The sequence below is a fragment of the Tyto alba genome, unplaced genomic scaffold, assembly GCF_018691265.1.
Source record: "Tyto alba isolate M040663 unplaced genomic scaffold, T.alba_DEE_v4.0 Super-Scaffold_18, whole genome shotgun sequence".
Classification (NCBI taxonomy): Eukaryota; Metazoa; Chordata; class Aves; order Strigiformes; family Tytonidae; genus Tyto; species Tyto alba.
Window position 1 is genome coordinate 14,761,365 of NW_024881280.1, and position 24,785 is coordinate 14,786,149.

The 24,785-nt window shown below is 39.4% G+C and overlaps 1 protein-coding gene across 1 annotated transcript in view; it reads left to right on the forward strand.

Moving 5' to 3' along the window:
• Window positions 1-6,054: 6,054 nt before the first annotated feature.
• RASGRP1 (RAS guanyl releasing protein 1) overlaps window positions 6,055-24,785 on the forward strand; it is a 45,136-nt gene continuing 26,405 nt past the window's right edge. Inside the window, exons 1-2 of the mRNA XM_042790986.1 lie at window positions 6,055-6,488; window positions 8,910-9,079. Coding sequence (XP_042646920.1) covers window positions 6,457-6,488; window positions 8,910-9,079 — 202 coding nt within the window. The 5' untranslated portion in view covers window positions 6,055-6,456. The remainder of the gene's footprint in view (window positions 6,489-8,909; window positions 9,080-24,785) is intronic.

Below are 24,785 nucleotides of genomic sequence, written 5' to 3' on the forward strand. Positions count from 1 at the left end.
CAAATATGTTATGTAATATCAGTTCTGTTCAACTGAAAAGATGTCAGATAAATTCTTCAGACAATCACCCTTCTTTCTCCAGTACATGTAAAGCAAATAGACTCCAGGTCAAGCCATAAGTATATAAACTAACTGAGAACAAGAGAGCACAAGAAACAAATGGAGTCCTGGAAAGATTACCTTTCCCTTCATGCATACATATGACTGGTAAACTTAGCATTTTCAGCCCCCAGCTAAGACTATTTTTTTTTCCTTTTAAATAACGGTCAACTTACTGTTAATTCTTGTATCAATAACAACAGAAGACAGAACCCCTTAGCAGCCACTGCTATTATCTGCAGCCACACTGCCTTTATTCTTAGCCCTGTTCTGCTTCCTTCTGATCCCCCATCACCAAGGGCTCCAGTGAGCAGCTGGAATGGCTTTGAGGGAAGATGCTCTTCCTCCCCTCTCCTCTCACTTCCTCTCTTCCCCAGCTGACTCATGTACTGAGAGAAACAGAGAGGGCTAAGCAAAACCTGGTGAGAAGGGAAAAGAGCATTTCCCCTAAAGCCATGCAAAAGGAAAGAGAGTCCCTCAGCAGAGGAGGAGTATGGGGCTTGTCTATGCAGCATATTATGTCCACTTACATTTTCAGGACTCAATCCAGTGTTCAGTTCAAATCAGCACAATTTCGCACGTCAGGGTGAAATCCCCTTGGAAAAGGTTCCTGCCCTGCAGATGAGATCAAAAAGGGCAGAGAAACACTACTACGTACACACCCACATCCTGTGAAAGCCCTGTGATTACTCCTCATTGCTCCTCACCTCAACTGTCACTGCTGCTTCTGCACACAGTCCATACCACTGACTTTGTCACTGCAAATAACAAGGGCAAAATCATTAATACTGGCCTTGAACACTGCAGCAGCAAAATTAAATTTTCCCACTCAGTTTGGAAAATTTGAAGCAGCTCTGTCAGAAAGAAACCACATGGAAATCATGTCTACATTTCTTTCCAACTCAAAAGAGCACTGTAACTTTAGCTGCTATCTGCTAAACAGAAAAGATTTAAGTAAATATTACATTACACAAAAAAAAAAAAAAAAACAAAACAAAAAAACAAACAAACAAACAAACAAACAAACAAAAAAAAACAAAAACAAAAAACCCCCCCACTTCTGTGAGCCTAACTTTCATCCTGTGATACTTTCAGTGGGACTGTTATATCCACAACAATTTACCTGTGAAACCACTTTTAAAAGGTTAAAACAATATACTTAATGTATTTCTAGTGAGTGGTGTCTTGCCTCTTGTTGCTGACCAAGAGATATCCTGTAAAGGAAGTAGCTAATCACTGTCTCCTTGGGAAATGTTTACAAAGGGACGTTTGGGATGATGTTATCTACATCCTGTTTCAGTAGCTGTTTTGTTCTTTAAAATCAGATGGTGAACCAAAAAGAATCATTCTCAGTAGTATTGTTATGGTTTTCCTTTCTGTATCTTGAGTCTCATCGTTTCTGGACAGTAGCTATACTGGAGGTACCAGATGATTTTCACTTTATCTATCCATACTTTATACACATACATTTTAAGAAAGAAGGTATTGCAGCATGGTTGGGGTTTTGGGGGGGAGTGGGAGGAGGAAGGGAAGAAGATTAATTTTCCTGCAAATCTTATCAAAACCAATTGGTAAATTGTATATACACATAAGCATCCTCATGACCTGAGTCAAAACTGATCAACTTTGTTAATTCTGAAAGACCATAAAGGAAAGAAAAATATTTTGCTATGGCCTACTGGAGGGAAATGGAAGTTATGATGAGAATGTCCTTGATCTTAGTTATAGTAAATAAAAGCTTTTCTCTTTCCCTGATGTCAGAATTAAATGTGATTTTGGTGATATATAGAACACAGATTTCAGTTATCAATACCATTAGGTTTCACTGCATATTGTAGTATCATAATAGATCCACTGTGTGCTACTTCTGAAACAGCTGGACATTAATGCAAGGTAGGTAGATGATCCTTATAGGCAGGTGATCAGTGCTTATTGTATTTCCTAAATAGGAAAACACTAAAATCTTTAATCAATAGAAAGGCTGAGGTACTGCTTGTAGGACTAAGCCTCAAAGCCACACAAATGAAAATGTGCTTCTACTCAGAAGAATTCCACCAGCTAATAAAATTTTCTGACTTACCAGACTTGATGTTTTTATATATTATCAAGATATATGTTCATTGCTTTTCCTACTGGAACAATTAATTTTAGTTCACTGTTATTTAAAATCTTCCAGATTAAAAACAACCAAAAAGCGTAACAGTTTCAGTTACACATAACTGACAGTTCAAGACCATTGCCAATCAGCAGCTTGCAAATTATATGTACAAACAACTAATGATAAACTTAGGCATAGTTCTTAAAGTAAAGTTTAGACTCTTTGATGACTTTTAAGCACTTTAGGGAGTCCAGGGTGAAAACAGAAGGAGAAATTAAGTTATTAAAAATTCTGAAATATCTAAATTTTCAAGGACCACCTCACTTCATCTTGTAAGATTTGTCTGAAAAGAAGAATTTGGCTATTCTGGGGGGGATTCATCTCTGCTCAGAATCCATCACGGTACTGATAAAACTCAGGTATCAGTGCACTGTATGCACTGCCTGATGCATATATACATCTATTGGTGCCAAATTTCCAAGAATGCGAAATCTGGGTTGCAAAATCATGCACTCATGTATACTGTGCTCCACTGGAATAAATGAGCATTTTCACAAGCATAAGTGCAATTATTTTCAGAGTATTGTTAAGCAATTGGATATATTCTCACCAACACACCTGTCAGTCAAGAAGAGATTTTCTCAATCATCTTTGTGAAGTGCAGTGAGATTGTTTTTCCCATTTAAAAAGGGGAAGAAGAGGCACAAGGGAAAGGCCACAGAAGTTGTCGTACTTGAAATGAGACAATGAGGATCTTTCCTCCAAAAAACTAATTAGCTTTACTTAGTACTTTGCATGGTCAAAGTACATGTTTTTATTTAATTTTCACTAGTGAATTCTCAGATTTCTGAAATTTCTGTAGTCAAAAGAATGCCCAGTCAGCATCCAAAACCTGAGGAATACAGTCCATAGATGTGTGGAATGGGATTATCAGACCAAAACCCGCACTAATACAACTTTCTAAAAATAGTAATGTTTGATAAATTAGTGAAACCACCCAAAGCCTAGATCATCCTGATCAAAAGTTATGACCCAGGCTTGGAAGAAGACACTAAAAATGCTCTACTAGCTCTAATAGAAAAAGACACACCAACAAAAATTGTTTTAACAGCTACAGGCTTTAATTATAACAGAGAAGTACAGTTAGATAGCGCCTTAAGTAGGAGAGCTATTCCCATCAGCTGATCATATGAGATAGCCTCATCTCTGGTGTATCACAGCCCAGATGAAGGGAGTTTTTTCATGTGTAATTGCTAGCAGGCTCTCACTGACGACAACTTGTTAAACCCAGTGATTCTAATTACTACCTAGTTTGTATAACATATGTCAATTTTTCATACAGTGACTCTTCATAGTTTTCCATTTGCTGTCCTTTCCAATTATGTTAGCAAGCTTTCCTCCTTTACTGGAAGTGCTTCCTACACTGGATTGTTTGGCTTGCCTTTCTGTTGTCTACTGACTCCACCAACTAGGAGATGCTCTGTCCGCACTGAGGAACCTTCTCATTTGTGATCACAAAAAGACAACGAAAAGCTTTCAGAATCAGGCTGTGATTTTACAATGATCTGTGTAAAACAGATCTAAGTGAAAGCTACTGGAAAAATGTGTGGTCTTGCTCTCTTGCCCTTGTTCGGTTGTGGCAGCAGTTGAGCTAATATGAGTGGGTGGTGAAATGAATTAAATAACTGATACTGCATGGCAGAACATGTATCATTTTTACTTGGGTTGGGTTTTTTACTTTGATAAATTTTTGTGTATAACTTAGTATGTGGTTGTACAAGCTCCACTAGTTTTCCCATTTTAAAGAGCAGCAATATGGGCCCCGGAAAGATGGCAAAATAAATGAGCTTAAAGTAGATATGAAAGAACAGCTTAAGAAAATTATTTTCACCCCAGTTCAAGGCCAATCTAGGTTTGTGGGATCATACTAACTTGGAGGGAGAAAGGCATATCTTGAAGTACAACAGAACTTCAAAGATTCAGCTTGCATCTGAGGCAGTAAGTTGGTCCCTTCACTTGGTTCCAGTGGTAAAATCCAATTTATAAGTTACTGTTGTTGCAAGATCTTCCAGGAATTTGAGAAAAGCAGTGTAAAAATGCCTGGCTGATCATGCTCCCTCAGGAGATATGGCCCATCCTAGCCAACATCATCTTGCAACTCTGTTAGCATGGCTCCTTTGGATTGTAAGTTATATTTCAAAATAATCATCTACTGAATGAAGCACTGAGAACAGAAGAAATACCTTGCCTTTCCACTGAGCAAATCTCTGATCCTCTGAGGACACAAACTAGGCATGAATATACTTTACAGTAGACCATTTCATCTGAAGAATGTCACGTTCAAGGATCAGTATGTCAGACTGCTGTGAGGACATGTAAGTTACAACCGAATTTTTGTATGAGATTGTGTGCTGTAAGGTTTATATACAGATTACCTTCTAACCACAAAGCTAGAGCGTATTCTTTCTGTCAAACTTCCATTTATTTGTGTGTGTGTATGCATGCACATAAACATCTCAAGGAAGTGTTAAAAAAAAAGCAAAGCTAGCTGGGATATACTCCTCTGAAGTAGAATTCAGCCAGGGGATTGGCTTAGCAACATACTTGATACAGATAATATCACAGACCACGTGACCTGTGGTCTTGGATGTATATTAATGCATTTGTGTTTCTTAAACCACAGTGACCTTCACGTTCTGTGCTAGGAATGAGCTTAAAAGTTACTTAGAAGAACGTGACCTACTCAATCACAGATGTGGTTTCCAGGATGTAGGAGTTTTCCTTTTATATGGAGGTCTTCAGCAAAGCAAAAGTCAGGTTTGCATGGCTCCTGTTGTGCTAACGGTAGTTACCACTGCCTCTGAGAAAATGCCAGTGAGCCACGTCCTTTGAAAAACTGACCATTTTGGAGACCTAAAGAGAAATGTGCCCTGGTTGTTGGTGGAGAATTACTTTGAATATGTGGACCTTCGCAAATTAGTCTTCAAATTAAAGAAGAAGTTTATGAAAACTATCTGGCTCTTGGTGTGAGGCACAACGGCATTATGAATGCCCAAGTGCTTTTTAAGAGCATAAACTGAGCTCTCAAAATATGCTGTTGAGAATGCAGCAGCCAGAGTTCCCGGTGACCCAGTACTTTTGTACTGCTCCGTCAAGTGTACTTCTCAACAAAAGACCATTTGGTCAAACTGTAAATTACAGGGTATGGGGTGAGTTTGCCCTTTCAGATTTTCTGCCAGGTTATTTCTCCTCAGAAGCAAGGGAGCTGTCAATGATTAAAAGCTCTCAGAACCTCGTAGTTCTGATACAAGGACCGTGAAAGCTACTGGGTCCCCTTCCCTTACTCTGCGATTAAACTGGAGGGACAGCGTAAGGTGCCAAATAAGCACAGAGGCTCGAAAAGACTAACCGCCCAGTGTGGGTATCTCAGTTTTGCGCCCCCACGCCAGCATCGCCCAGACGCGTGCTTCCAGCTGCCCGTGCCCCGCGGGGAAAGACCCGGGCGCCTGCCCGCCCCTCAGCCCCCGCCGCCCCCCGCGACAGGTAACGGCGCGGAGGGGCCGCCGCCTCACACCTCGCCCCGCCCCTCCGCCGGCCGTTGGCGAGCCGGCCAATCAGAGCTCGCGTGGGGCCAGGGCGCGCGTGGGTCCACCCCACCCGCAGTCACGTAGCCCCGCGGCGGGGGCCCGGCGGCGGCCGGTACTGTTACGGGCGCGGCGGCCGGCTGGGTCTCGGCGGCCGGCTGGGTCTCGGCGGCTCCCGGCAGCTCCCTCCGCCCCGCCCCGCCCCGCCCCGGCACAGCCCTCCCGGGTGCCCCGGCCGCGGCACGCGTGAGCCCCGCCGTGGGGAGGGGGTCCTGCTCGCAGGGGGAGCGCCTGCCCCGCCCCGCCGGGCCGAAGTTGTGCCGTGGCAGAAGTTGCGGCCGCTTTCGAGCCGGGCGGTGCGGTCGGGGGAGCGCATTTCGGTACCTGGTAAATCCGGTGGCTTCAGAGAAGAGCAGCCCGGTAGCTCAGTACTTCCTTCTGCCGATAAGATCTTCGCCTGCGCTCGTCACGGGGGGCGGCTGCCGCCGCCGCTGCCCCGCTCGAATCGGTCTCAGGCTCCTCCCGAGGCGAGCCGGGGAGCGGGAGAGCGGCGGGGCGGGAGGCGGCGATGCGCGGGCCCGCGCGGCTCCCCACGGCCCCCTGCGCCCCGCGTGGTCCCGGTCCCTGCGCTGCCGGCATAGCCGGCCGGGCGGCGGAGGCGCGGCTGGTGCCGGCATGGGAACCTTAGGGAGAAGGAGAGAAAACCAGTGAGTTCGCCGTTGCCGTTCGATTCCCCCGCTGCCGGCGGCGGAGCGGGCTGCGCTCCGGGGGTGGGCGGCGGGTCGCGGGGGTCACACGAGCGTGAGGCGCCCGCCCGGGGCGGTGGGGACGGGCGCGCTGTGCTGCCCCCGCGGCCGCGCTGGCGTGGGCTTCCGTGGGGCGCGGTAGTCCGCGCGGCTGGGGTCCTCTGGGGTGGGAAAGAGGGGGGGGGGGGCGGAAAGAAGCGCTGGGCGGGTGGGTGTGTGTGTGTGTGTGTGATGTTATTTCAGCCTGTGGAGCGCAAGTGCGCGCCGGGCAGCGCGGGCCGGGCCGGGCCTCGCGTTGCGGTCGCTGAGCGGCGGCGGCGGCGGCTCAGCCCCCGCCCGGGCTCCGGTGCCCGGCGCTGTGCCGGGGGGCAAGGCTGTGCCCCCCCCTCCCCCGGGGCAGCGCCGCCTCCCCCAGGCGCCAGTTCGCGACCCGGGGATCGGCTGTTGGTGACTTCTTCCCTGGCGCCGAGCAGCGCGCAGGGCAGGCGCGGGGTGCTCGTCTGTCCCCCCCCCCCCCGCCCCCCCGCACTGCTTTAATCTATTTTTCATGTCAAGCGGCTGCTGCAAGGGGATCTGCTCTAATGAATGGCTAGTTTCAGGCGTGCCACCGGCTGAGTTTTGCCTGTCCAGTGTTGCCAAGTCGGCCGCAGTGCTACTGTAAACTTTTTTGGGGTGTGGACACTTAGTTTTTCTACATTCTGTTGCCAAGACCTCAGATATCTTCTGCCGTAACTCCTGCTTTACTATTCTTGCCTTGTTAGGATCGTCTGCCCTGTGTAGAGGAGACGCTGGAAAAAAAATAAGAGAAGGGTTTAAGTTTGTAAAAAGTAAACCCTGAAAGCTGGTCAGGCCCTTTTCTTTTTATATGAGAACAGGAAGTCAGATCACAAAGCTAAGAGGGAAATTTAGAGAAAGGGGGAAGCAAAGAGAACGTTCTTTGCAATGCCACTGTCAGCTTCACCTCAGAGGAGCTGAGTGATGGTCACTACCTCTGCAGGCTCTGGCTTGTATTTTCTTTGTTTTGAAACTGTGGAGGGCTGGGGTCCGTGATGGGTTGTAAGTGACATTGTGGGCAGTTCTGTGGCTTTCCCAGTATTCAAATGAGACAGAAATTTACGATGAGGCTTGAACTTCCCTGGGATGAAGGAGGGTCCAGTCTGTCTTCATAAGGCGTACATATTTCCAACTTCATCCAGGAGTGCCTATATGGGGATGTTTGTGTCTTTACCTTCCCTATCTGTATGTGATACGCACACTGGATAAATTTCTATGCCTCTTTTTTTTTTTTTTTCCGCCAGGACTGTCAGTTTATTAATAAAGTCTTGCATAGTGTTCCGAGAAAATTTGTAGGAAAGCTTAAGATGGCATCTTAAAGATGCCAGAGTCACTTGTTTAGGAAGTCTGTGGAGTGTAACTTGCCCCTGAAATAAACCCGTTTTATTGAAACGTCATTAGTTGCCCTTTTGTGAACTATATGATTATACTCTCAAGTCAGATTTTGAAGTGGTTCCACTTACTTGCAGGCAAAAACGTTTCAGCACTTTTCATAAATATAATAATGTGCCGATTTACTATTTCATACAAAATTATGAACAATGAACAGCCTTTAATAGTATCTGTAGATTTGAAGAATGTGTACGTCTAAGATATTATATGATCAAAACACAAGCCCTAATCTAGATACCTGCTTTATTCTGGTCTCTCTTACCTTTAATAATAAAGACATCAATTTACTCATGCATGCAATTTTAAAAAAACTTAGTAGGAAATAATAGTATAGAACAGATGCAAATTAATATTTGTTGGTTTGGTTTTTTTTGTTTTGGTTGTTTTGGTTTTGTTTGTTTGATTGTTTTTTTTTTAAATTGTGAAATAATCTACTGTAAAGTTTCACTGATTTATTGTTTACTTAATAGTGATTTTTCTAAATGAAATTAATAAAGCTAATCTGGTGTTTTCTGATGTGTGTAATAATTGATTATAGTTATAATTTTTTTCTCTTTTGATTTTGGTGGGCATACAAATACGTGGTGGTAGATTACTGCATAACAATATTCCTGTTACATAGTTTGAGGGCTTTTTATACTTGTGCTGAAAATGTAATATAAGCATAACTCCCCAACAAAGACTTCTGGTAATCTTGACAGATCTTTCATGGAGCTCTATAGCAGTGTGCTCCACAATCCACGTTTAGCAGGAAAAAAAAAAAATTCACTTACTGAGCAATCTCCTTCATGTGCCTATTAAGTGGGAGGGTTATGTCTTTCAGCACCCTAGCTACAGGGAGTTAATTGTCCTTTAAATCTCTCCTCCTTTCCCATGAAGTGTAAAATTTGCCACTTGATCTTCTTGTATTTACTTCACTTTTCTGCTTTCTTTTAGGCAACCTGCCCAAGCATGCAGCACGGCCCCTGAATCAGCACTTGAGCTGAAGCAGATCAGTCATTGTCCCAGCCTTTCAACTTTTACCCAGGTCACGATGGTGCCACTGGGACACTTAGCCAAAGGGGCCACTTTGGAAGATCTGCTTGAAACCTGCATTCAGTCTTTTGGTGAGTGTCTGAAAGTTTTTAGAGTTGCATTAGTTTGTTTCTGTCCTGGCTACGGTTAGGTCACTTGCTAGTGAGTTGCATTAATTTATTAGCAGAGCAGAAAGGTGTAACTGAGAATTTTCTATGCTGTAGGTGAGCTCATATTTTTATAGGTCTGTGAATCTGTTTATGCATGTGTGTGTAATATATGCTAAGAGATTAGTGTGACCATGGCTTTTTTGTGAGATAATAAGACAAACACGAGTCATCTATACTTCTGTGTGTGTTTTTTGTTGTTTCTTCAAGTACCAATTTGGTAAACTTCAGCAAGTAATCATTATATTTTGCATACTGCTGTAATATTCTCATAATACATGTAGACAATGTGTTTATGTTAAACATTTTGAAATGAGAAGGGCTATTTTTAAACTAGGAGAAATAACATTGGCTTACTTCTTGCATTATCAGTATAGATTCAAAGTTACTTTTTGAGCCGATCGGTTATTTGTCTCTTTTTACAATAAGGATTGTAATATATGGACAAGCATGACTGTTGCCTAAGCCCTATAACACTAGTTTCATTTTCCAACTTTTAATTAGTAAATGTGTTTATTTTTTATGTTATTAAAATATGTTAGTACTGAAGGCACTCAAAATTATTCTGAATAGTTTGCTTGTAAGTCATGCATCTGTTTGTTAATGCGGTGTTTTTCCATGCTATGAATTATTCCCAAAGCATGTGCAGCAAAATCTTAGTTTCAGAGTAGTCCTTAGAAAATAAATGTACTTGAACGCCCACTAAGCTCTAAAATAATTAATCTATGTAGTTAAATAGTAATACATAGTGCTGATCTAGTGATACAGCACAAATACCATATAAACAATGACTAATCTTTCCCATTCATTGGAAATGCTTTTTTTTTTTTTAAAAAAAAAAAAAAAACAACCAACCCCCCCCAAAAAACAACCAACCAACCAAAAAAAAAAAAAAAACAACAACAAAACAAAAACCAAACAAACCAACAACTTTAGAGCCTTCTAATCAGCATGTGCAGGGAAATGCATGTCTGAGAAGTTGATGAAACCTATAATTGTCAGTAACATTTTGGCTTCTTTCCTCCTCCATTTAATTATTGTAAAGAACATATAAGTGGAACTGCTATAAAGCTCTAATTCCTAAAGAAATGTTGATTAATATTTTTATAAGTTTTGGTTTACTAGGAGTGAGATAAAACATCCAAAGCGTGTGTAAGACCTTCATACAGTTTTAATATTGTGACTAATTGACCAATAATAATGTGTCTACATTTTTATGAAAAAGAAGTATTATAAATGTAACTTTATAAAAATCTAGTAAAATTATTATGATGATTGATTTCAAGTAGTGTAGGTAAAACCCTGAACAGGATATCGTTGCCTTAATTATTTTAATACTTTTAAAATAATCTATGTATATCAGCATACACATGTTTATGTGTTCTCGGATTCCTGGGCATCCATATATTATAAGGACTAAGGTGACAAAGAAAAGCAAGTGTACCTGTCCAGTTCAGCTATATATGCATGTAAATCTTTCTAAAGGATTTTATACTTCAGTTAGAAATTTACCATTGTCTACTGAATAGGGTTTTCCTGAGCCTTGACAAATGATACGTAGGTCTAGCAAAGAGAATTGTAGTGCATCTGCAAACATAATCTTAAAGTCACTAAGGACTGCTAGTTTAGACTCTTTATTGGGCAATTCATAGTAGTGTCTGTATTTGTACATCTTCTATGACATTATGCATGTTCTTAAGCTATATTGGAATTTCCCAGTAGGGTATTTACATAAATTGTAAAGTGCAACAGTTATAATTATAGATAACCTACATAACGAAGTTCCTTAAAGAAGGTTCTTGTAGCTACCAGCAAAAGCACTGTGCAAAATTCATTCACATCATCGTACCAATAAAGGAAAAGATGGAAAAAGCTTAATCTGGGAGTTTGAGGAGGGGGGGGGATAAGGAGAAAAAGGGAGGAAAAAAAGCACAGTAGCTGAATGATTACAAGTAAACTAAGGGATTGAGCAAGTTTCTTCCCGTGCATAGTACTAAAGTAAAGCTATTACCCTGTACTCTAATATTTCTGTTCAGACTGAGGTTATATATTCTGTCTCAGATATGCTGACCTATAATATTTCATATATTATTCTAGAAATTTATTATTGTGATCTAAACAAGTTTTATTTCAATATTAAAAATATAGAAAACCCTAAAACATATACAGAGGAAATCGGTGCTTATTTTAAGTTTACATTCTGGAAAAATCCCTTTATCCATTTGCTGTCTAGAGTTAAGGAGAACATCAAGCAGTAGATAGAGATGATGATGTGTCACATTTCATAATATATACTGCATCATGTTTATATTATACTGTACTTGCTAATATTATGTGTACAATTACAAATACAATTCCTATGTATAGTATGCAGCTGAATTTATGTTCCTGGACCCAATTATACAAATTTGTAAAAAGCAGATGATGTGTAAGAGAGGCTGCGGTCAACAATGGTGTGTAAGGGAAAGTTGGCAGCCTTTTGCCATATATGCAGAGAATATCACAAGAAGGTTTAACCAAGAAGGCATTAAGAATTAATACACACAGTGGTGAAGAACACAAGTTTAGGTTATTTATCTTACAGTATGGATAAGGGAGGGGTGGGGGGTGGGGGGAATGAAAAAGAGGGATATGCTAAGTTGAAGTTAAGAGTGAGTAGGCTAAGCATTGCTGTTATTGTAAATGGATTTCAGGATGTTTTATAGCAAGACAAGTGTTGTCCAGTGAGCTATGCTAATCTAAAACCTGTGCTAAGGAGTCAAGGTGCAAAGATTTGGATCTTGGAGTTAGTGGTATTGTCTGTGGTTCTACAGCAGTGCTGGGTAGAAGATGATGCTAGAATGTGGACAGAATAGTGTGAGTTACAATGGTGGTGTCATACCTGCTAATTCCAAAAGTAAAGAATTAGGAGGCCTTTTGTTTTTGTTTTCTTTTTTAGAAAAGACCAAAAGCTCATTCAGTGCAATTAACTTAAACATCTACTTTTGAATGACTTGTGTGTGTTCTTTCACCTCTCAAATTTTGTCTTCTTTAGCTTGAACTGATGAATGACAGGCATGTGCTTTATAGGCAGAAACAGTGACGGTCATATGAGATAGTGTGAAGTCACGTAGATGATCACTACATCTGAGAGATCAGCGTTACAGCAGTGCTTATTCAATAGCATGATGACAAGGAGATGCTGAAAGTAGAGGTTTCTTCAAGTCCCATGAAAGGTTGCATCAAAATAAGTAAGATGAATCATCCTGCAAATGAATTGCCAAAAGTAAAGGCAACAGAAAAGCCAGGATGTAAGCTAGGGCAAGAGTTCAGGAAAACTAGCATGATGAGAGATTGAAGGCAGGAAGTGTTTAGAAAGGAGTATTGTTCCTGAGATTAGGATATTTGTAGAGACCTGAAACCTCTCTTATCAGTTTGAAAAGATTTGGTTATATAGGACAATGATTCAAGACATGTTCTACATGATTTGGAAGATCTCTCAATATTCTAAGTAGCTATGGGATGCTGTTACTGCTATGATCTGTATTGACAAGAAAAGCACAAGTAAATGCATCACGTGATGCTTTAGAAAAGAAGGGGAAGTGTAGAATGTAAGTGGAGCTGACAATAACTTGTAAAGATGAAAAAGTGATGGTGTGGAAAGTTGTAACAGAGGAGGAAAAGAGATATCAAAGAAGGGAGGAGAGTGCATAGACAAAGAGGAGGAGGAAGGGTAAAATGATTAAAAACACCAGAAAATACAGAGGCTGTAGAAGGTTTCACTGAACCTAACCTTGTCAGAGGGGTTTATTCTGAAAAGAAAGATCATAAAGAGAAAATTAAAGGTAGATGTTCAATTGGCAACAAGATGACTGATATTGTGAGTTCAGGGAACCAAAGAATAATTAATAGTTCTTGGATTGGAATATGACAGCTTCAAGAGGGGGATAATTTATTCTGGAGGAAATCTTCATTAGTGACTGTTATTCTGGAGTGGAATTGTAAGTAGAACAGTGACTTTCACTCTCTGTATTAATGTTTTTCCATTCTGTATTATATAAAATGCCTGGAAAAGAATGTACTTTTGACTGGCAGATAGTTCTCTGAAAGTCAATATGGATTTGTCTCTGACTTTGTTGCTGGTTTTAAAGACGCTTATTCTATCAGCTTTGTAGTTGAAACCAACAGAGTAGGGTATAGTTTGCCGGTCCATGGCCATATTGACTATTTAATGCTGACAGTTCAGTAGAACACAGGAAGCATATGCTTAGTAGCACAGCCCTAATTTTGCTAGCCATTCTTATAGTAATCTTTGTGAGACTGCCTAAATGCATGTTAACATATATTTAGTCCAGAGAGTGTTACATGTCAGAAAGGAAAACAATATACCAGCAGTGTTCACTTCACTGGATATTTTAATTTGTTAATTGCATATCTGCTAACTGTAAAAATTAAGTAATAACTGTTTATAAGACTTTTCACCCTAGGCTATCCTTATGCTACTGTGAGTTTGATGTTCTGACTATGTGTTAGAAAATTGGTTTCTATTCTAGCAGATTTTTTTTTTTCTATTTGTATCTTCACTACATGTGTGTGCATGGTAAGAGGTCCCTATTTCTTTCCTTTGACTGTAAATGTCTATCTTTATCTTATAAATGTACACTTTTTAAAAATCTTGAGTAGGGTTTAAAGGTGCTTGTTTTTTGGTTTTTTTTTTAAATGAATACACCTTTCAAAGATTCGTTGAACTATTTTAACATACATTCAATCTTATAGAGCAGGTAGCATCAGAGGGCCTTTTTCTGACCCACACAAAACATTTGTTTAAATTGTTTTTACAAGCATTTAAAAACTCCATTGCAGTTGGGACAAAATGTATCTTCAGCATAGTGTCACTTTGCTATCTCCCTGCTTTGTCTGGAGTAAAGTCCTGAAGCACTACCTACAACTACCTAATAAACAATGCCAAGAGTGCACATGGAAGTCATAATCTATACAAACACTTGTGTCTTCCCAAAAGCATCTGAGGGTCATTTAAGAGCTGAGAAATCCCTAAGATCTGAAAAATTTAATATTATGAAGGTATTTCTGTCCTTAACCCTTTGAGTGTGAGATCTTACTCATTTTCCTCTTACATTTGAGTACTGGAAGCATGTTTACTGTAGCACACAGAAGACCTATGCTTATCCTACAATTCAGGCAGTTTTGTTACTGTGAGACAAGATGAGTGTGCTCAAGGGAAAAAAGAAATCATGAAACATCATCTTTAAGTGCATGTCACCATGCAGTGTCCTTATGTGTGCTTTCTCGAGAGATGTAAGTAAAAGGACTTTAGGAAAGCAACTAAAATGTTTCTAAGAACATGTAGCATAATTCTATGTGGAAGCTCAGCCATGATAAGCTGTTGGCAGTGGAGTTAGTTCTTTATACTCATATGTTAATCTTCAATATGAAAAAAATTTAAAATAAGACTTAAACACATGGCTACTATTTTTCAAATAAGTAAAAAATCATAACCTCAGAGATTAGCAATGTTCTTAATAGAATTTATGTGCACCTAGTTCAGTCTGCAATTTCTAATGGTCATAATACTCTTAGGTCTAAGAGTAGGTTGTAATGTAAATTCTTCTGCAGTGTCTGATTGGTGCTAAACTAGCTTGTAGCCTCAATATGTGATAAAGTGAGATGTTTGTAAACAAACCTTAGAAATTCTGGAAACCACTTCCAGACTCATCTGGAGGAAATATGCCACAGAATTGTTTTGATAGAAATCAGAAAACTACAAATTAATCATAGCTAACATTTTCTAGAATAAAAAATAACTACATTAGCAGAGCTGTCTACTTCTGTGAACTGTAAGATTTTTATAGTTTACTTTTGTATCAATATAATGAAAAAATAGATTGAGTCTTAGGAATTCTTTGAGAGCCAGGTAAGTATTGTGTCCGTTTTACAAACAATGAAACAGGCAAGTTAGAAATCAGTCAGGAGAACCGTAGCCATCTTCTCCTATAAAGTACAGAAAATTTGAAAGTCTTATTCAGTTTTTGCCCTTTCAGTTATCTAGAAAAATCCATGCTACTCTTAACAGAAGTACATTATTCCAGTCTAGTTAAAATGTACAATAACTAGTAAAACAATCACAGTTCCAGTACCAAGTTCCTCTTTATCCTTTTACCAAATTTACCAAATACCAAATTCTAACAGAATTCTGACTCAAAAGCAGTTACATCTTTCAAGGCATATGCACACCCACAGAGTGCAACTTCGGTCATTTACTTTTTTCTATTAGGTTTGCCTGAACAGTCATTTGTTTTTATCTCATGCTCCAAAAACTTGCAGATTTCCACCTGAGGCCTAGGCTGAACGTTGAGGTCTCTAGTCCCCCCAGAAGTAGTTAAAGTTAGTTAGTTAGTTAATCGTATTGTTCTGTCTTAAAATATTGTTGATCATTGTATGTTAGGTAATCTGGGTATGATTTGGTCAAATACTGTGCAGAAACTTTAGTATTGCTTGGCAACAGAAACTATGTTAATGATCAATTAATGACATTGTGGGAACAGAAGAGTCATTACTGCTCTGTAGAATGCATGACATTGTGAGAACAGAAGAGTAGTTACTGCTCTGCAGAATACTAAGTGCTGTTTAGCTAACTATTAAAGTTAATTGTGATTGTACTAAAATGAAAATAGATTTCTTTTTTAATGTGATGTCTGGGGAAAAAAATTTCCCAAAGAAAAGAAACTTTAGAGTCTTTATACATATTTTAAAGTTCTATTCAGCTAATTTGACTTCTGTTTTTTCAATACAGTTTTCCAAAGTCAAGAAATAAGTAATAAAAGAAAATTAAGAAAACTTAGACTTCTTGCTTTATAACACCAGTCTCCCATTTACTTATATTTACCACAGGGATATGACAGAAATTTCTAGCTTTATAACTCTAAATATAATTTAAGAAAAAACAATGTAACTTTTAATTAACAATGCAAAAAAGCTTAGAAAACAACAGAAAATAATTTGTTCTCCTCAGAATGTTGTACGAATTTAATTCTTTCTTCTCAATCTATGTATGAAGTTGAAGCAAGAGATAAGTTGCTTGTTCTTTAGACTTCCCCATGCATTTTACTTTCTATGTTACTCAGTTTGGTCTGTGTGTGCTTTAGCGTGAAGTCTTTCAGTGTTTTTCTGTGTATCACCAAGTGTGAAGATGTATTTTTGCATTGCTTTTTTAAAAGTCTGAAAAAGAAGACTTCTTTTAGACTGTTAAATGGTTCAGTAGATCTTTCTGTTATGCAGGACAGGCTGGAGATTAAAAGCTAAGATAACTTGCTAAACATGATACCACCTTTTTCCACCATTACTAAGGTAAAAAGGTGCGAGTGCAACAGCTGGCAAAAGGCAAAGATAAGAGAGTACCTGTTGGGAGTGATTAAGATTACACTTGCATTAGGGATAACTTTAGGAGCCCCTCAACACTGCAGTTTTAATACTCAAATGTATATAGAGGTCGTGTTAAAAAAAAAAAAAATCAGTGCCTCGTGTCACCTATATTGTGATGAAAGATCATGTAGAGATATGCCATAATATCTTTCTTTCAAAATACAGAATTCCCCTGGCAGGGAACAATAGTGTGAGATATCAAGAGGTTCTTTTCTATTTTAACCTTTACAATTTTTGGAAGAAAATTCACCTTCAAAATACTCGCTTTGGGTATGGGTGAGTTGTCTTCTCCCTTCCTCCAGGAGAACCAGTTATGTTTAGTGTTGATCTCCAGTATGTACTGTTACTCTTTTAAAAGTATTAATGGAAAAAAAAAAAAAAAAAGTACTTGTTTAGGTTGAGTAACATAGAAAATGATCAGATACCTTTAATAGAAATATTAAGAAATGCCCTGCAACAGTACTTAGGAGGAATAAGACTCCTCCTATATGCTAGACCAACTGATACAATGGGGCCAATAAAGCTTACACTTGAAGATGTGGGAGTGTTTCTCTGTTGAAAATTTGGCATTATGCAGATATTTGATGGTGCTGCCTGGTGATTAGGTATGTTTTAAGTTTGGAGTGAAGCTGCAGGATGATTTTGAAACTTTGGATCATTCGGTCCCTGGTGAACCAGAGAAGTTTCAGTCTAAGGATGAATTGTTGTTGTTTAACTCTGGCCATCAGCCACACAAAACACAGCTGCTTGCTTGCCCCCCACTCCCTGCCCCGTGGGATGGGGGAGAGAATTGCAAGGGTAAAAGTGAGAAAACTAGTGGGTTGAGATAAATGCAGTTTAATAAGTTTTTAAAAAGCACAAAGCCAACAACCAAAACACCTAAACAAAACCAAGAAAAACATGTCATGTGAAAAACCCCAATTGTTCATCGCCAGCTGACTGATGCCCAGCCAGTCCCCGAGCAATAGCAGCCCTGGCAAATTTCCACCCAGTTTTTATTGCTGAGGATGACATGATATGGTGTGGAGTATTCTTGTGGCCAGCTGGGGTCAGCTGTGCTGGCCCTGTCTCCTCCCAGCTTCTTGCCCACCCCTAGGCACTCCTGGTGGGGCAGTGTGAGAAGGCATGCCCCAGCTGCTGGGTTAGAAGCTAGTTTGCCAGTCTGTAAACACTGAATCCAGAAATGTATCTAGAAGTTAGAGCAAAGACTGGGAAGCTGAGGTATCTAAGGGAAGGAAGCCCGGAACAGTAAGTCAGAAATACTAGAGTAGGAGTAGAGTTGGAGCATGCGTCAGTAATGAAAATCAAGGCCAGGAACTGGGGTCTAAGTGATCTGCGACATCTTCAAGTCCCTGAGAGGAAAGCAGCTTGGTATCTGCCAGTCCATTACAGTTTGAACCTTTGAATGAGGCTAACTTTGTGCTTCCTTGGATCCGCTGACTGGCTGCCACTGGATCAGTCATGCATTTAGAGAGAAGCTTATTATAAAGCACTGCAGTTGCGGGATGAGTAAGTTCTAAGCATGCAGCAGGGTTCAGTGGTCAAATAGTGATACCAGCCTTAGAAGTTTCTGATTCTGTTCTGGGAGTCTCATTTGTCTTACCCATCAGTGCTTATGCCAGCACAGCTGTGTTGCCAGGCATTACACTTGAATTATTCAAGAGTTGCCTGCAGCTCAAAAGCTGCACGTAGCTCCAGTATCATGATTTAAAGCTTTGAAAAAAACCTTTAACACTCAAATTATGTTTTGTAAGCTTTTTAGAAAAAGTCTGTTTGATTAAGAAGTTCTCATCTAAATTTGCTAAAATCAATATTTTAAACATGCTGTAGAACAATGTATGGGGGGGGGTTGTGTGTGTGTGTTAACTTTTTATCTTCTGTGTACTTGATCTGAATTTCCAAGGCTAATGGAGTGCTTTCCACCCACATTTCATTTGGTTTCTCTCGAAGTACATTTTAATTTCTCAAAATCATCCCATTTCCCTTGACAAGAGCTTTTATCATCTTGTTTTCACTTCAAAGAATTACCCACCCAGAGCCCTTTCTGCAAGATGTAGCTTTCCAAAAGCTGTTTCTCAGAGTGGGTAATGGCTTTCCCTTGAGGTTTTTCTCCCCTAATGTTCTCTACCCTTACACAGAACAGTCTTATTATCCTTTTTGGATGCATATTAGATTCACTTGTGTCTTGGATATATTTGCATTGTTAATGAGTATTTGGAGGAACAGCAGTGTGTTCCCCCTGTTCCACACACACCCCCCCCCCCCCCCCCCCCCATTTTGTAGGGAGTTTGAAGGGGGAAATAGACTTAGAGAAACATCAAGTTTGTAGGGTTTCTTCCAACATCTGTGTTTAGTTGGCTTGTTTAGGGTTCTGTTGGTGCAGGATTGATCACAAAGTACTATGATTCTTTCCTCTCTGGAAAATGCTGATTTGTTCTCATTTTAATTTTGGAGTTTTTACTCCTAGGACCAATTACTTGTGTAAATAAATTTATGTATGACTCAATAATTGCAAGCATGAATGGACAATGAGCCAATTAAAAAAAAAAAGGGGGGGGGGGAAAGCTGTAGTGCAATTCCCTGAGTATTTTGGTGCTGTCTGCTAAACTTTATAGAATTCTTGTTGCACGAGGGGGAACACCACCATCCTGTATGGAATTAAATGTAATCTGGAGAGTTCAAGACTTTACTTGCTTTCTGCTGCAGCTAAAATTAAAACATTCTTTTACCTAATTAGTGTGTCATCTTTGTAAGGACATTGTAATTAAGTTATGTTAATTCTGAAAGATACTAAGCACTTAAAATAATGATCTGAAATAAAGAAAAATTCACTAAGGACAAGTATGAAGTTCTGCACTTAGGGTAATCAGTTGTAAAAACACTATAGTAAAGTCCTTGATATATAACATTTCTGCAGAAAATTATCTCAATGTGAAGGTGGATTTTAAAACTGAAAATGGTTTAATGATGTTGTACCACTGCATAAACTCAAAGGAGATAAGTGCATGCTGAGAGAGATGTGTGTGCTTATTTTTTTTTTATATGTTATATAGGTACATTTACATATATTAAATTGTATATGTATATAAAGGTATTACATACAGGATATTAAAAGTAATATTATAACCGATGCTAAGACCTCATTTGGAATACTATATCCAGGTTTGCTTCATAGAGGTGCAAGCTGCAAAAGGTTCAGAAAAGGACATCGAAGTTGTCCAGAAATCTAGAAAACTCAGCTTCTAAGGAAAAAAATTGACAAAATTGGTGTTTCCTAAGTCAGAAGAGAGACAAAGGAAGCAATCCTTAAATAGAGAAAATATATTGATAAGGGAAAGAGAATGCTTTTTTTTCTGTCTGCTGGGGCCCAGGTGTAATGGGCTTAAGCTGCCCAAGTTGCCTTAAGTCTTTGATTGGATAGTAAGGAGAAATCTCTGATGATGGAGATGCTTGGGTGCTGGAATAAGTCACCTTCAGAGGCTGTGAAATCTTCATCACTGTAGAATGTTAACAACAAATTAAAGTGGTTCTGAAGCATACTGGTTTCAAGAAAGCTGATTCTGCATCGGAGCAGGGGAATAGAGTACATTAGCTCCTAGCCCTGATTTCTGCCATCAACTGAGCTTTCAGCTGTCATTAAAAAATAAAGGTAATTTCCAACTCAAAAAGTAAACAACCTAGTTTAAGTTGAATCTGCTTTCTGACCCTCAATAATGGTGTCATAACTTGTGAGCAAGATGGTAGCTTCTTATGAATCTGATTCTGACCAAATGTGATCAGTTTAATGATGAATTAAATGACTACCTCTATCATAGGATACCAAATTCTAACACAGCAATAATAAGGCTGTAGTAAGAAGACTGCTATGTGTTGCATAAGTTTTGAGCTGAAGGAGAACAAAGTGTTTCCTATTTGTGAAGGGAAGTTTCAGGAAGTATCCTTAAAATACTCCTGAAATATTTAATTCAATTTTGGTTAAAAAGGTTATCTCATATTACTGCACCTCGTATGTGGGCCAGAGACATTGACTTCTGGTTGTTTCAGTTCAGTTACTAAACCCTAGCATGTACTCCCACATATACCTCCATATTTCATACATATCTGTGTGTTTTATCAAGGTCTTTGAGGCCTTAAGAACATCTGTTCCCCCAGTTTTCAAATCGTATGCTGCTTTAATAATCTGCAAACATTTATAACACCATCCCCATGCCATCTTCTTTAAGCCACCAGCAAAAAACCACTGCAGAAATCTTGAAGAATTCTATGTAGCACATCAGTATAGCAACCTACGACTTTCAGCTTTGCACTTAGTAGAACTGCCTGGCAACTGCTTGATGTGATGCTTTCTTACGTTGCATTGTTTTTGGTCCTACTTTTTGATAACCACTAGAAGACTTAAGGGAGTTTACAAGAAGTTATTCATGTTCTTAGTAGCTTAGTCACTGATCACGTGATGTCAGTGCTCTGTGAGTCACTTCTGATTCATTTCAAATTGTACACTAGGTGATAGAGTTGGAACCTGGTTATGAAATAAAGGTCTCTTAGACCTAGAAAAGTTAACTTTCCTTTCTTGCAAAATTCAGTTCAGTTAAGACATCCTTGGCATTCTTCCTGTTGCCTTACCATTGCACTTATGAGTGGGAAGGTCTTGGTATAATGATCGTGTGTATTGAGCATACTGTTTCTGTTAAGTATATTTACCACAGTCTTGATGGCCATCAGGACCTGCTGAGAAGCAGGCAGTTTGTTCTTAAAGCTTTGCTTATTAGCTTTTGAATACTTTGATTCTTTCAACTATTCTAGGAGCAAGTGATACTTCAGTTATTTCTAAATCACAGTTTACAGGGAGCCACCAATTGGATCGTGCAATAGAGTGGCTGCTGGGCCCAGATTAGGATGTTCTTACTCTTGTGTGTATTGAGTCTCTCATATGCAATGGAATTTTTGTAATTGTAGTTTTTAGTGGCTTTGTGTTACTACATAGATAATAAAATATTTAATCCTAATTGTCTTTGTGCTTTCACTCATGTAGTTAAATACTGGAAAAGCGTATTCAACTCTTGTGTCCTTGTTTGTTTCAGAGAATATTTATTAAAACATCTTAGTACAGTAAGGGCATTACAGGAGGAAGAGCATGTAACAAGTGGGTTATTTGTATATTTGTATTTTGCTGCAGTGAAACAAAGCTAAGGCTTATGCGGTATTTTGCAGCTTTCTTTAAGGTAGATTGACTAACTAAAACACACCCATTCCACTTTATTTAGTATTCACTTAGTGGTTTTTGCTCAGCAGGGTGTGTGGTTAGAAACAGGTATACAAACGGAAATGAAAATGAGTCTCAAAGTTTTAAAACAAACTGCTGGAGGTTCAAGATAATGCTGCAGAGGCATTCGGAGACACCCTTACAGCACAGTCAGGAGAGCTCTCTTATTGGCTTCACCATTTGCACAAAGATCATTTACCATAACTTTTGTTACTTGCTTACACACAGCTATGTTTAGCAGGTTAGCTCCGAAAAGAAGTGACCTAGTGGTCAGAGATGCGAAACACCCAATGACAGTTCTGAAACCAAAACTGAGCTGGAGTCTCTTCTCACCCAAGGCCCATTTTTACAGATTTAACTCCATGGATTTTTTTGAATTATGGATTGGTGAAATACAAATGGAAGAGGAATCAGATTCGAAATTTTTCTTTTTAATAACATTTGATGTATCATGGTATATGCACTCAAAGAGTGCTTCCTTTTAAAATTGGGCAGGAAGATGACATTAAATATTTGATACTGCATGTGTTTGTAAAATCGTGTGCTGCTACAGTTCCATACAGGCTTGCTGTTCAGTGCTGAACTGTACTGGGAGCCTAAAGATTTTTTGCTGCACAGTGTTTGTTTTGTTTTTTAAACCATCACTAATACAATGTTTTTCTTTGTGGAGATGAACCTTTTAGTTGGGTGAGAGAATGGATAGCACAAAACTTTGTACTGCTTTAATGTGTGCAAAATAATTGCATGTCATCATAATGAAGTCTATCTCTGTTGTGAGATAATTAGGTCTGTATCTTGTGAAGCATAAATGTGTTTTTATTATACAGGAAAATACCATAAATGTGTTGACCTAATCACCAATAGTAGGCAGAACATACTGTTTTTCTCTGCATCTTTGTAAAATGGAAAAGAGGCCTTCTAGAGGACACAAATTCAAGCTGGAACCTGGTGCCAAGTGGTACCTGGGTCATGTCATGGCGGAGGATTTTGGAATACACATGGAGAGAGAATGCTAGGAGAGAGAGTTATTTGCCGTCTTTGTCAGCTGGAGATGATCTATATTGAGCACTTCTGAAAAGCTGGTGATTTAATTACAGCTGTATATACTTAATAGTATGTGTGCACATAACCATTTGGCTTCCAAGATAAGCATATATTGAGCTCCTTTTCTGATTAAACAAGTGCTGTTGGATGGAGGCTCTGGCAGAACACCAAGTTTGTAAAATGGATGAAAATTGATACAGGCCTCTGTGCAGGCCTAAAATAATTTTACTCTTCCTGAAGACACTGGAAGAGTACAGAATGCCAAATACTAAAGGCCTGAATAAATATTGATTCCTGATGTCCTGGCCTTCCTCTGCAAATTTCCTACTTCTCTGGCTGAATACTTTGCTGTTTTGCCCTCAGTGCACCTGCTGTAATACCTAGGCAGTTTATATCCCAGAAAGATTCTTTAGGTAATTAATGAAACTATGTAAGAGCACAAACAAGGAATGCATAAAGTTTAGTTCATGCTATCAAAATGAGAACCTGTAGTATAAGTCAAAAGGTAGCTCAAGAACTTTTAGTTACTTGGAATCTATACTGCTCTCATTTGTGGGGCTCTAGAACAGGCAAGCTTTCCCCTTGCCTATGTCACTGTAAGTAGAATTGCTTCTTACAATTAAAGAGTGACTGCAGAAGGTAGATTCAGAGACTGGTCTCTCGTGTTCAGTGTTGAAGATCACCTGATGCATAAAGTCCTCATTCTGGGCTTGATAGTGCTAAGTGGGTTGCTGCATGTTCACACAGGCTCTGCCAGAATTTACTGATCAGGACTCTCCTGCTTGTCTTGCCTGAGAGGCTGGCTGTAGTAAGGTATTTCAAGTCTGTTTATTACCCACACGAGGTATATATGATACTCAGCATGTCTTCTGCTTTCAGGGCTTCAAACAGTCAGCTAAAACAATAACTTCACTTGTAAACTATAGATCTAGGCCATTCTGAGTCACCTTCCTACTAAACTACATCTACTCTGCGTGAAATAGAGACAGCCTGTCTGCCAGCCTAATCTAAGTTTGATAGAAAGATAAGAATCTCAAAGAATTGCTTGTGTAGAAGAGAGACATCCAGATCGGTGCCTATATATGTGTAGGAGCAGCTGTGTGAGCCCAGCATTGGTTTGATTTGATTTGATGTGTGGCCAGTCAGCTGGGATTCAGCTACAGCACGTAGTGCTTTTGTGTAGCTGATGGCTTTAAGTGTGAATGAGGAGTTATGGCATTGTTGGGGGGAAGAGAAGGAAAAGACTTTTAGGGAGAGTATAGTGATAAAGGGCATGAATAGGACTATTGTGAAGAACAGAGGAGACAGATCTAGAGGAAATCAGGCTTTATTAGTGCTACTAAAGATCCAATGTATCGTTCAAAAAGAAATGCCCGGGCTCTGGGGTTCGTTCTTCACATTTGGTACCTTCCTGTAGAAGGACATGGAAACTCTTGCTCAGTGACTAACATGGATTATATTGTTTTGCAAGTGGGCTAAGTTTAATGTTCCTTTTTGGTTTTGTGCAATTTAAAATTTTTTTCCCCCCCTCTAGTAATAGATGCCATTTCATATGCTGCCAATCTGCTGTTTCACCTACCTCTTCTATTTTGCCTTATTGTACATTGCTTTTGTATATTGTTCCTTTCATTGATGTTTTAAGTGATAACTACGTTTATCCTCATAGAGGACAATGTATTTAAAATTATTCAAAAAGGTAAATTTTCTTTTGTATTTGAAAGGGTGTCTAATTCCAGTTCAAGCTACTTAGGTTCTTTCCTGGCAGGGTGTAGAAAATCATCATCTGTTAATGTTTACAAACACTTTCACTACTGTTTGTTACAGAAATGGAAACTTTTTAAAACGTTCTGCTACATTTGATGTCCTTGATCTTTTCTGAATATGGAAAAAAACACCCCACAAGAC